This window comes from Mus caroli, unplaced genomic scaffold (genome assembly GCF_978045245.1).
Source record: "Mus caroli unplaced genomic scaffold, Mus_caroli_1 scaffold_2, whole genome shotgun sequence".
Taxonomy (NCBI): domain Eukaryota; kingdom Metazoa; phylum Chordata; class Mammalia; order Rodentia; family Muridae; genus Mus; species Mus caroli.
This window is the reverse complement of record NW_028227257.1, coordinates 22295152-22307861: the sequence shown is the minus strand read 5'-3', so window position 1 is coordinate 22307861 and position 12710 is coordinate 22295152. Positions and strand designations below refer to the sequence as shown.

Here is a 12710-nt window from a genome sequence, read left to right as displayed (position 1 = left end):
GACTCCATTTCTTTAAAAAAATATTTTTTGAAAAGTCATTTGTAAAAGTATTCAATAACTTCCATTTAAATTATAAGAAACATACAAAACTGATATGCTTTTTAATATCATAATTCTTTATTTATTTTGTACATGTGTATGTGTGGGTGCCTGTGTGCTATGGTGTGTATGGGTAGGGGTCTGGGGACAGACTGGGAGAGTTAGTTCTCTCTTTCTGCCCTGTGGCTTGCAGGTATTGAACTCGGGTGATCAGAACTGGTAGCAAATGCCTTTACCCACTGAGCATCTTGCTGGACTGAAAACATTTCTCAACATTATCAACACATGGTAAAATTCTGAAGAGAAGTCAGGGAACACTTCAGTCTGAAGGGCTGGCATTTCCTCTGAGGGAAGGGAAAGGATGGAACGGGTGCCAACAGAGAGAAGACCTCCAGTGTGTCTCTCTTTAAAGATCCCGCTGGTGCAGCTGCACTGTTGGAGTCCCCTGCTGAGGCAGCAAAGCCTCTTAAGGAAGGAAAGGTTTGTTCTCGGTTCAGTCCATCTTGGCAGGGAGACATGGAGGGCGAGGCAAGTGGTCCCAGGTGTCCACACTGAGGAGCGGAGAGCAGTGAATGTTTGTGCCATCTAAGTTCAAGGTGAGCCTTCCTCTTCGGGTAGAGATTTCTGGGAACACCCTCATAGACACCCGGAGGAGGGGTTCCATGGTGATTCTCAGTCCAAACAAGCTGACAGTGAAGATCAACCATTAAACACAGTGACATTCTTTTTTCCTCATGTTTCATAAAGAGAATCTCATAGCTCAATTTTGAGAAATTCTTCAATAAACTTGAAACTTATTCTGTATACATAGATTTCCTTAATAAAAAGTTTTATTTATGTAATTGTTTTTAAAGATTAAAATTTTTTTATACGTATAGGTGTTTTACTTGCGTATATGTTTGTGTACGACAAGCCTGCATGGTGCCTGCAGAGGGCGGAAGAGGACACTGGATCTAAGAGTTGTGAGCAGGCAGGTGATGCTGGGAATGGACCCAGAGTCCTCTGAAGAGCAGTCAGGGTCCTTAACTGTGGAGTCATCATCCCAACCTCCAAAGTTGGTGGTTTGTTTTTTGTTTTTTAATGTGTATGAAAGTATGTCTGCCTGCATCTATGTCTCTGTATCACATGCACGCCTAATGCCTGCAGGGGGCCAGAAGGGAACATCTGATCTCTTGGAACTGGAGTTAACAATTGTGAGCCACCATATGGGTACCCGGAATCAAACCCAGGCTCTCTGCAAGATCAGCCAGTGCCCTAACTGCTGAGGCATCTTTCCTGTCCCTAATAAGAGTTTTCAGAAACAAACACTCTATGAGTGGTATGGTTGAATTGTATAGTTGTTTTTAAGAAAATGTAAGTCTTTTAAAGAAACTTTGGAAGATGGAAATACGTATATTTCCAAACTCTGTGTTAGATTTCTACTAGCAGTGTACAGGCGCTCAGTTGCTTCATATCCTTGTCCATGTTTGACAGGGTTGGACTTTGTTGCCTGTGAGTGGATGCTTAGCAGTGTCTGTCCATCTTTTAATCTGCAATGTTGATCATGTTTCCTGTGTTTATTTCTGTTTGTTTTTGTTTGTTTGTTTTTTGTTTTGGTTTTTCGAGACAGGGTTTCTCTGTGTAGCCCTGGCTGTCCTGGAACTCACTCTGTAGACCAGGCTGGCCTCGAACTCAGAAATCCACCTGCCTCTGCCTCCTGAGTGCTGGGATTAAAGGTATGTGCCACCACCGCCCAGCTCCTGTGTTTATTTCTGGTTCCTACATTTTCTTTCTTTCTTTCTTTCGTTCTCTCTCTCTCTTTAAAACTTTATTTATTTTACGTATGTGAGTACACTGTCGCTCTCTTCACACACACACCAAAAGAGGGCATCAGATCCCATTAAGGATGGTTGTGAGCCACCACGTGGTTGCTGGGAATAGAACTCAAGACCTCTGGAAGAAAAGTCACTGCTCTTAACCCCTGAGCAATCTCACCAGCCCCAGCCCCACCCCCACCCCCACCTGATTCCTACATTTTCTTTGACTGGGAGTCTATTAAAATTTTCTTGCCCATGTTTTTTTTTTTTTTTTTTTTTTCTAGTCTCTTTGTAGTATATTGGTGGCATATGATTTTTGTTATTGTTGTTTTCTGAGACAGAGTCTCACTATGTAGCTCTGGCTGTGCTGGAATTTACCATGTAGACTAGGCTGCCCTCAAAATCACAGCTATCTGCCTCCCAGGCGCTGGAACTAAAGGCATCAACCACCATACCTAGCTGTTTATATGTTTCAGCAACAGATTCTCCAAATGTAGCTTGATTTTGTGTGTGAGTGCGCGCGCGTGTGTGTTCATACATGTGAACATGTATCTTGCTGCAGGATATTTGATCACACACTGTGATTCCTGAGATTCTGTTATTTACTGGAAAAAACTTTTTTCAGTTGTGGTGTGGCTCAGGCTTAGCATACATCTTTAATCCAGGATCTTTCTGCTTGAATATTATAAAGATGATTAAATAAGTTTGAGAAGTGGAACAAGCAACCAGTTGACAGGAAGTAGACATAGGATTATTAAGAAAAAAACATACAGCTGGAGAGATGGCTTGGAGGTTAAGAGCACTGGCTGCTCTTCCAGAAGTCCTGAGTTTAATCCCGGGCCACCCTATGGTGGCTTACAACCATCTATAATGAGAGCTGGTGTCTGCTTCTGGCACACAGGTATACAAGCAGGCAGAAAGCTTTAGACATAACAAAAATAATCTCGAAAAGAAAAGAAAAAGAAAAACATAGTAAGAGGGAGTCAGGAGGATGGCTAGAGAGATGCACAGGAAGTAGAAGGGAGGGACACTCGGTTTAAAGGTTTTTTGTTTTGTTTTGGTTTGGTTTTTGTTTTTTTGAGCAGAACATTCCTGCTGGGAAGTCACCTGAAGAGGAAGTGCTTTCTCTGCCTCTCTAGCCAGTAGGCTTTCCCCCAGCACCTGGTCTCTGCCTCTCTAGCCAGTAGGCTTTCCCCCAGCATCTGGTCTCTGCCTCTCTAGCCAGTAGGCTTTCCCTCCAGCACCTGGCTCCCGAGTCTTCATTGGTAAAATTGAACAACTGAGAGTTTGTTAAAAAAAAAAAAAAAAAAAAAACAAGCAAGCAAGCAAACAAACAAACAGGGGCTGGAGAGATGGCTCAGCAGTTAAGAGCACCGACTGCTCTTCCAGAGGTCCTGAGTTCAATTCCCAGCAACCACATGGTGGCTCACAACCATCTGTAGTAGGGATCCAATGCCCTCTTCTGGTGTGTCTGAAGACAGCTACAGTGTACTCAAATACATGAAATAAATAAATAAATCTTCAAAAACAAACAAACAAAACAGTTTATTTCCTTTTTCTTCAATGCTAGCGATCTAAGCCAGGGTCTGAGGCACACCAGGCAAGTGCTCTACCATTGAGCCCAGCCCACGTGGAATTCTTAAGTGAACCTAATGGCTCTTTTCATTTACACCAGTAGGAAAGACATAACTGCAACAATGAAGCCACGGTCAAACTACTCACAATGCAAATCCTGCAGACATAGCACTTTGTTTATGGCAGCCATGGTTGGTGGCAAATTCATGCTATGGCTGAGGGTAACACTGAACATCATGTCCACCTGCCACGGTTTCATAAGTGCTGGGTATCACAGGTATGAACCATCATACCAGCTGGGACACATTTTAAAAGTTAACTTCTATTAACCTTTTTTCCTTCATTAGGTTGAGATAATAATGAAACAATAAACCAAGCTTGCTTTGCCATGTATGCCAATTTTATAGTGTAAATATTCCAAAATCATGGCCAGAAATCAAGCTACAAATGATACCTTTGGAAACAAACTGTGTAGTGGTAGATATTCTATTTTATCTCGGTAGAGGGAATCTTGCGTACTGTGTGGAAGCATCAATAAAAAGCTGATGGCCTATTCAAAAAAGATAGGAAATCAGAAGTGGGAGTTCTGGTTGAGAGCTAGGTTCTCTGGGAGTTAGTCAAACATAGGAAGTTAGACACTCAGACTCTAAGGAGACAGACTATGAAAGTGAGGAGAGGTAGAATAGAATAGAATAAATGGGTTACATAAATTACGAGCTAGTCAGGAAACAAGCCCACGCTTATGGCCTAGACATATTCATAAATAATTAAATCTCAGAGTTATTATCTGGCAACAAGGGCAAGGGGAGAAAAGACTGTGGTTACATATCACTTTCCAGCAGTGAGGTATAGTGGTGGATTCTGGCTATGTGGCTTTGGCTCCCTGCGGATTACACCAGTGCACCTGCTGTCTTTGCTATCTTTGGATTCACAAATGAGACACACACACATTAGCTTCTTTTTAAAATGCCTTGGCTACCTCAAAGGTTGGGCACTCCTAAGCCTTCCTCTGCTACCCAAGGCCCAATCGGGAAACTGGCCAGCGACTACCCACCCAAATTCTCACATGGCCAGTGGGCCCTCTCTCCTGAAGCTCTCCCCTTCCGTCTCCCACCACATCCTGGCAATCTTCTGTGCCCCTGTGTCCTAGCCATAGCATCTCTAAGGGTCCCACCTGACTCCCGTTCCCCAGCCATTGGCTGCTGGCATCTTTACTGATTGATATTGGTTGATTGAAACCAACTGTGGACAAGGACCTTTAGCGTTTGGACAGGCAGATTGAATCAAAGCGTTAGAACCATCTCCAACAATGAGGTATTACATACATCTAGGCAATGACAAGACAAATGCTGAGACACTGCTAACATGTGGTAAGAGCAGGAAATGAAGACTTTAATTTCCAGCATATTTTCTTTCACTTCATGACTGTATAATTTAATGTCCTAAATAGCTATTTGCAAAAATTCCAAAAAACTTAACAGCTGGCTCCCTCTCTAGCACATCACTGGCTTGTCTTATTACTGAACTGGTAGAGTTCTTTAAATAGATCCTAGTTCAGCACTACCCAATATTACTTTCTGGGATAATGAAAATATCTGTCCTGTGATTTCAAATTACTCGGTGCATGATCCACCCGCTACCCTGAGCCCAGCATCAGCTGATCTGAAGCATAGTATAGCTAAGGAGCTGAAACTTAAATTTTACTTAATTGGGCTAAGTTCAAAGAGAAATTACTGCAGAGGGCTAGTGACTACTGTACGGAGGAGTGGTCCGACTCCCCGCTACATAGCTGAATAACCTCTGGAGCGATACTGAAGAGAAGCAGCATTACTGTATTGCAAAGTTCTGCATGTTCACAATAGTTAATTAGCACACATCTAGGCTGTCATCAGAACGCATGGGCCGAAATATTTCCTTCCTTTCAAAGTATTAAAAGTAACACTTCACAGAATAATAATAAAGAGTAAATAAGATAACATATGTAGGGTGCTCAGTACTCTTTCTGTCTATATTGTGAGCTCGGTAATCGGAGCTACACATTAGTTCTGGCTTCCATTTTTGAGTCTGTTAAATTTGCAGACCAGCGCATCCTTCAATCCTTCCTGGAGTAGACTGCAATTAACACGGAGACCCAAACCTGGTCAACACACAGAGAATAAGAGATCTTGGGACACTCAGCCCTAAATGGGATGTTTACAGCACTCCCTTTACCTCAGGGCTCATGGGCGTGGATCTATGTGGAAGAGGAGAAAGATTGTTTAAGAGCCAGGGGTGATAAACGGCTTCCAATAAGCAGTTTTTCAGGGGTTGTGTCAGTATTCACAAGACCCACAAAAGCTCAAGCCATACAAAACACAGAGAAGGGGGAGTGGGCACAAAAGACCCAGCCGTAGCCAAAACTATTCATAACTGATTGCTGCTGGGAGAGGGAAAATCCGTTTTCTTCAGTGGAGTGACTGGGTATATCAACCACTCTCCAGGGCAGGACTCCATGCTTAGTTTGTTTTTTACTTTAGAAAGAGAAAAACAGAGCATGAGTTGAGTGTGTAGGGAGTTGGGGGAGGATATGGAAGGTGTTGGGGGAAGGAAATGAATATGATCAAAATATATTGTATGAAATTTTCCAAAAAAAATCAAACATTTTAAAACGCTCCTCTCCGTTACCTGTATAGCTCACAGGTTTGAAAACTGGATAAACCCTCACTCACCGGTCAGTTATTAACAATCTAAGTAATGCATTAACCATAATTTCCCAAAGTGGATAAAATCAAATGTCACGATAACACTCCCCTCCCAACCGGACCCTTTTCACGGCTTTAAAATTGGCCGGGCTGCGGGAGAGAACCGTGAGTGACAACGCGTCCGGCCAGTCACTGTCACTGGCCAATCAGAGGTGGCCCCGTCTTAGGCCCGCCCCAAGACCCGGTCCAATCGGGTCCCGGTGGCGGCGGTGAGCAGGGCGGTTGAGAGGCGGTCGGTTCCAAGTGGGTCCCGGCGCGGGGGAGAGGGCGGCTTGGCAAGCAGGACCCGTGAGTGAGGTTCGCACGCCGCGACTCAACTGCCCCACACTGCGGCTGCCGGGCACGGCCCTGCCAAGCGGGACCGCCGCGACTGACCTTTGCCGGGAGCCCATTCTGGCAAGTGGCGTGTGCCGCGGGTCCCTGGCGTCCCCTCCGGCGCGCTCTTGGAGCCACTTCCCGGAGCGGAAGTCTGCCTGCTCGGGCTCCGGTGGGACCTGCTCGGAGGAATGGCGCCGCCGGGTGAGGCGTTGCGCATGGCTCAATAGTGGGGCCCCGCGGCCGACACGCTTTGGGGAGCGGGGCGTCGCCCGCGGGAGGGTAGTGCGGACCACACGGGTGCCGGCTAGGCGCGGTTCCCCTCCCCTACGGGGCAGGGGCATGGGCACGGACGCTTTCGGGGTCGAGCGTGTGGCGGAGGCTGCGAGCTGGTGAAGTGCCGGGGACCCGAAGGGTTGGTGGTGGGGCGTGCGACGTGGGACTACGGGTCCCCGCAAGGCCGAGCGCGAGCCCGGGCAGCGCGGAGCCCGAGCCTGGCCTCCTCCATTCATTCGAGTAGTACCGGCGGCCTACGGCCTGTCAGAGAGCCACCCCTGGCATCATGAAAGCTTTTGAGCTTGTCACTAGACTTTCTTCGACTTCTAGGTTCCTTTTCCCTGACAGGGACAGGAGGCTCACAGGTCTGTCTGGGAGCGGAAAGCCTAGGGTATGAAGTGATATTGCGGGTGCAGACTTGTAACCGGCCACGTATTGATTGTGAGAACAGGAGCCAGGGACTTAACAGCTTAGTTTCTCATCTGGTATCTGCTTCGCAAGAGTTGTGTTAAATGATATTTCTGTGCTTGCTTTTAACAGTGCCGGGCAAAACTCGATGCTTGGTAGATTCTGAGTGGATAGGTGGGAATCTTCGTGTATTCTTTTTAAAAGGACTATTTGGGTGTATATCTTATTCCCGCTGCCGACGAGTAGCTGAAGACCCACGACCATGGGACCACAGTGAACAAAGCTTGCCAATTCACTATATTTTTTTTAAGATTTATTTATTATTATATCTAAGTACACTGTAGCTGTCTTCAGATGCACCAGGAGAGGGTGTCAGCTCTCATTATGGGTGGTTGTGAGCCACCATGTGGTTGCTGGGATTTGAACTCTGGACCTTCGGAAGAGCAGTCGGGTGCTCTTACCCACTGAGCCATCTCTCCAGCCCGCCAATTCACTATTTTATTTGTTGGTAAAGTGACTAAAGTCAGAACTTGCAATGAAACTTAAGTTTGAGTTTCAGTTATTTGTCTCAGGGCAGGGGCGTGCGCACCTACTTAAAAACCTTTTTTTTTTTCTCTCTCTTAGATAGGGTCTAGGGAGCTGGGAGTTGGTTCAGTGCAACTTGTGGATCTGAGTTCAAATCTTAGCACTGGGTATGGCTGGCTGCATGTGCATGTAACTCCAGCATTGCAGGGCAGAGACCAGCAGATCCCAAGAGGTAACCATCTAGTCTAGCTAAAATGGTTCTAGATCAGTGAAAAGGCTCTGCCTCAAGGCAAGAGGGCATAGAACACCAGAGGAAGTCATCTGTGTTTACTCTGGCCTCTGCATGCCTGTGCACTGGCATACACTTATGTGCATGTACCACAATACACAGAGTAGGTGGGGTCTTAATATGAAGCTGGGGCTCCAGCTCAGACTCACCAGCTTACCTCTGTTTCCCCAGTCCTGGAGTGACAGGTATGAAATAGTTTATAAACCATTTCTTGGTTTGTAAGATGCAGAAAATAACCACCTCACTTGGATATTAGAAGGCTTAAAGACTGGTGCGGTGCATACAAAGAACTCAGTATAATATGGGCCTACCCATTCAATTGAGTGTTCAAGTACAAGCCAGAAAAGTTGCTACTGTGCTTAAGTGTAGAAAGATTCAGCTTCTGGCACAGAGGCTATAAGGGGATTCACAGTTTAGCTGGAGGAGCGGTGTCCTTCACCACATCAAATCCCTGATTGCCCATTGGTCATTGGGAATTTTGCCAAATGCCTCTATGTCTCTTTCTCTACACCTGCTTATCCATTGGCAATTCTGATAGGTTTTAACTTCAAATTGTGGCAAGACTGACTCTTTCCTTAGCACCTCCACCTCTGTTACCTTATTGGCTATCATTCTTTCTGTATTTGGAGCATGGCAATATCCTCCTACATAGCTCCTCCCCCTCCTCCTGTCTTCACCCCTGCTTAGGCGGGTATAACGGGTATAACCCAGTATCATCTTCAGCAAAGCAATCCTGTTAAAATGCTTGTCAGATCACTTCCCTACTCAGAGCTGTGCTGCGGTCCCTTTCAGTTGCCTACAGGCCCTTTGGATTGGCTTCTGCTACCTGTTAACATATGAGCTCCAATCCTGTCTTTGTATCTAGTTTTCTTGTTACAGTTTCTCATTTGGGCCTTGAGAGATCACTGCATACAGAACACATTCCTCTCAAGATACCAAGATACCTGTTCTGTGCTTTATTTTCTTTCCAGTGCCTCTGCTTTTCAATGGGATAAATCATGGTTCTTAACTTTTTTTTTCCACTAGAATGTAATCCGTTTGAGAATGGCAGTTCCGAGCTGTATGTTTATTTTTAACACTAAAATAGTGCTTGGGGTTCAGTTCCCAGCATGGAGGGAAAAGCTCTGGAACATTCAGTATATTGATGGCTACTACACATTGTAGGGCTCTTGGCTTCTTTAGTGTAGGGTTAGGGCTTAGAGATTCTGTGCACCAAACCCAGGGAATTAATTCTCCGCTAAGCCATCACCTCTGCGCGTACTGAAGAGTTTCACACTTAGGTTGACAGACACACAAAAGACTTAAATGAAACTACTGTCTATAGAGGAGTGATTCTGAGTTATGCACCTCTTCAACATTCTCCAAAAAAGGAAGAAGAAAGAAAGAAAGAAAGAAAGAAAGAAAGAAAGAAAGAAAGAAAGAAAGAGTCTTGTCACTGAGCCTGGCTGATAAGATGATCCAAATCCAATCTTCAGGACCTACATGTTTTCTAGCTAACACTAAGTGCAAGTGTTTCTCTGACCTCCATATGTATACACTCCTCACACCAATTTAATTTCATTCTTTTAAGTGGAGTGTGAAGTCTATTGTGTGTACTGGGTTTGGGTCCAAGATTGGCCATGTGTAAGCTACTCTAGTCCTTAGTTTTCTTCTTTGTAAAGTAATGTCTTTAAAGGATTCTAATTCAAATGAAACTGGAGCATTCAATATATTGATGGCTACTACACATTGTAGAGCTCTTTGCTTTTTCAGTTTAGGCTTAGGAGCTTAGAGGTACTGTGCACCAAACCCAGGGAACGAATTCTACACTGAGCTACCACCTCTGCACATACTGGCTTAGGCAAAGGATTTAGGACCATTGGTCAACCTTATAATTGCTTTTTAATGCTTTTAACTTGGGTGACAGATGATTCACTTTCACGACACAGCCTATTCAGAAATACCCTCTTTTATTTTTAACGGAAGACAGACAGGTGCCATTCCTACAACTTCTTCCTGTCCCCTAGGGCATCACAGACAGGACTGGTTTTTCCATCCATTTAGTTGTAAAGTATTTATTCACGGCATACCGGGTGCCTGGCAGTCTGTAGGACTTGGAAATACTGAGATTATCATGAGAAGCAGTCTTCAGCCTCCAGGAGCTGATAGTTTAGCAGAGAAATCAGCCCTCACACTCTTAGTTGTGGAAGGTGCCATTAGGTTCAGCATAGAGTGTGCTGAGTGGCTACAGTGTCGCCCACAGTAATTGAAGCACCAGCTGAGACTTCATATAGAGCTTGGTATGTCCTGGTCATTAGTCTAAAATCTCTACCCTAACTTATAACAGGCCCAGGGATGGCACTGTTGTCATCTGCTTTGTGCCTGAGGAAGCTGGGACAGTAACCGAACAACTTGGCTGTGGTTCCTGTGTAGCACAGAGGCTAGGTTCTTCATTGTACACTCATCGAATTCAGGGGAAACTTTTTTTTAAAATTCATTTCTACTTTAATGTGAGTGAAGGTGTACCGCGTGTGCGCCTAATGCCCTTGGAGGATAGAGGAGGGCATCAGATCACTTAGATTTGGAGTCCCAGCTAGTTGTGAGCCACCTTGTCGGTGCTGGGAACTGAACTCCAGTCCTCTGGAAGAGCAGTAAGTGCTCTTCTCCTCTGAGCCATTCCTTCAGCGCCCCCTGGAAAAGCTTCTTAAAGCCGCTTAGGCTGAAACCTGAAAGGATAGGTGATGCGGAGTTGGAATGGGGGAAAGTGTCAGTGTTGGGGTGGGAGAAGAAGGCGTGAGGCTGAGGAGACAAAATGAGGATTTAGGGTTCGTTCTGTCCTGGGGAGTTTAGAATGGGAATGGTGTGGTCTTGCTCTTCAGATTCCTGGGGCTTGCATGAAAGACTGTCCTGGTGGCTGAAGGTGGGGGGTTATCTCTCCCCTCTAGAGGCTAAGCCTGTGTTCTCCACCCTTCCCCACATGGTTGGGCTCCAAACCCTGAGATGTCATTGTTGGGATTGTGACTAGGAGTGGTATGGTGTGTACTTAATACTTGTTTCCCTCAGGTTCCAGCGCTGTCTTCCTGTTGGCCCTGACAATCACTGCCAGCATCCAGGCTCTGACCCCCACCCACTACCTCACCAAACAGGATGTGGAAAGGCTGAAGGCCTCACTGGACCGCCCCTTCACAGATTTGGAGTCTGCCTTCTACTCCATCGTGGGACTCAGCAGCCTTGGGGTACAGGTGCCAGATGTCAAGGTGAGAGTAAAGCGCCTTTCCCCTGTTCAGTGTTTCAGGAGACCCACAGTCTCCGGGCTGTGTTAGGCTTGAACACTTTAAAGCAAACTCTTGCTGGTGTCAAGGCAGCTGGGCTAATGTAACATATTTCTGTCAGTTTGATGGATATAGGGGCATGCGGGTGTTTCTTGGGGAGAGGAGAGCCAGCAAGAGCCTTTAGAAACTTCCAAAACTCAGTGAAACTGCACAGTGCAACATGGATTTGGTTTGCGTACTTCTAAATGATTTCAGATTTATTTATTTTACGTGTAAGAGTATTTTGCCTGCATGTATGTGTACCACGTGTGCTTTGTGCCCAAGAGCCCAGGAGAGGGCAACAGATCTCCTGAAACAAGTTACAGATGATTGTGAGGCTGTTTGGGGCCTTGGAACTGAACCCTGGCTCTCTGCAAGAGCAGCCATCTTAACCACTGAGCCATCTCCCCAGCTCTACAACATGTGCTAGAAAAGTGCTAGGTGCATGGCTAACCACCTATAGGGAGCTCAAGGTGGAGGGCTCACACGCATTAATCAGCAACAGTAATGGTGTTAATGGGCAATTTGGACATATTTTGCTTTTAGTAAACAGAATTCATTGCAGTTGAAATGTTTTCTGGGCTTAGGAACAGCTAAGGGTTTGTGTATTCATCACAGAATCATGGACAGTTAGGCTAAAACATTGTTCCTGAGTATTTCTTAGTCTTCTTTTTCTTTCCTTTTTTTTAAAGATATTTTTTCCCTTTTTTTTTTTTCCTAATATTTATTTATTTTATGTATGTGCTCTATCTGGATGTACCTACAAGCCGGAAGAGGGTATCAGATCCCATTACAGATGGTTGTGAGCCACCATGTGGTTGCTGGGAATTGAACTTAGGTCTTCTAAAAGAGTGCTCTTAACTGCTGAGCCATCTCTCCAGCCCATTTCTTAGTTTTCTATTTTTTTTATTTTTATTTTATTTTTGGTTTTTTGTTTGTTTGTTTTTCGAGACAGGTTTCTCTGTATAGCCCTAGCTGTCCTGGAACTCACTTTGTAAACCAGGCTGGCCTTGAACTCAGAGATCCGCCTGCCTCTGCCTCCTGAGTGCTGGGATTAAAGGCATGCACCACCATGCCTGGCTAGTTTTCTATGATTACTTAGATTTCTATGATAAGTTACTATAAATTAAGATTTAAAAGACACCCATTTGTGTGGCAAAATGACTTAATGAATTAAGGTACCTGCTGCCAAATCTGATGGCCTTAGTGTGTTCAGTGCCCAGGACTCCCATGGTGGAGGAAGGAAGCCAACTCCTGCAGGTTGTCTGTGACAAAGGTCGCCAGGCTTTGCAGCAGGAGCCTTTGCTGTCCGAGTGTCTCACTGATCTTCATCCCTGCTGCTCGTCATGGTCTGCATCCTTGGTTTGACAGAGTGTGCTTTGAGATATTCTCTGCATCACAGATAACAGATCTTTATTACACTGTGTTTCTACGAAAATGCCCATCATTTATTGTA

At 45.2% G+C, this 12710-nt stretch overlaps 2 protein-coding genes across 7 annotated transcripts in view; one reads left to right on the top strand and one right to left on the bottom strand.

The window, feature by feature from the left end:
- Positions 1–6881, bottom strand: part of Mroh8 (maestro heat like repeat family member 8) — a 73826-nt gene extending 66945 nt beyond the window's left edge. For all 5 annotated transcript variants that reach the window (XM_021156950.2, XM_021156951.2, XM_021156952.2 and 2 more), the window contains exon 1: positions 6527–6881. In XM_021156950.2, the coding sequence (XP_021012609.1) occupies positions 6527–6810 (284 nt within the window). In that variant the 5' untranslated portion in view covers positions 6811–6881. The remainder of the gene's footprint in view (positions 1–6526) is intronic.
- Positions 6383–12710, top strand: part of Rpn2 (ribophorin II) — a 47448-nt gene continuing 41120 nt past the window's right edge. For both annotated transcript variants that reach the window (XM_021156958.3, XM_021156957.3), the window contains exons 1-2: positions 6383–6670; positions 11007–11200. In XM_021156958.3, coding sequence (XP_021012617.1) covers positions 6658–6670; positions 11007–11200 — 207 coding nt within the window. In that variant the 5' untranslated portion in view covers positions 6383–6657. The remainder of the gene's footprint in view (positions 6671–11006; positions 11201–12710) is intronic.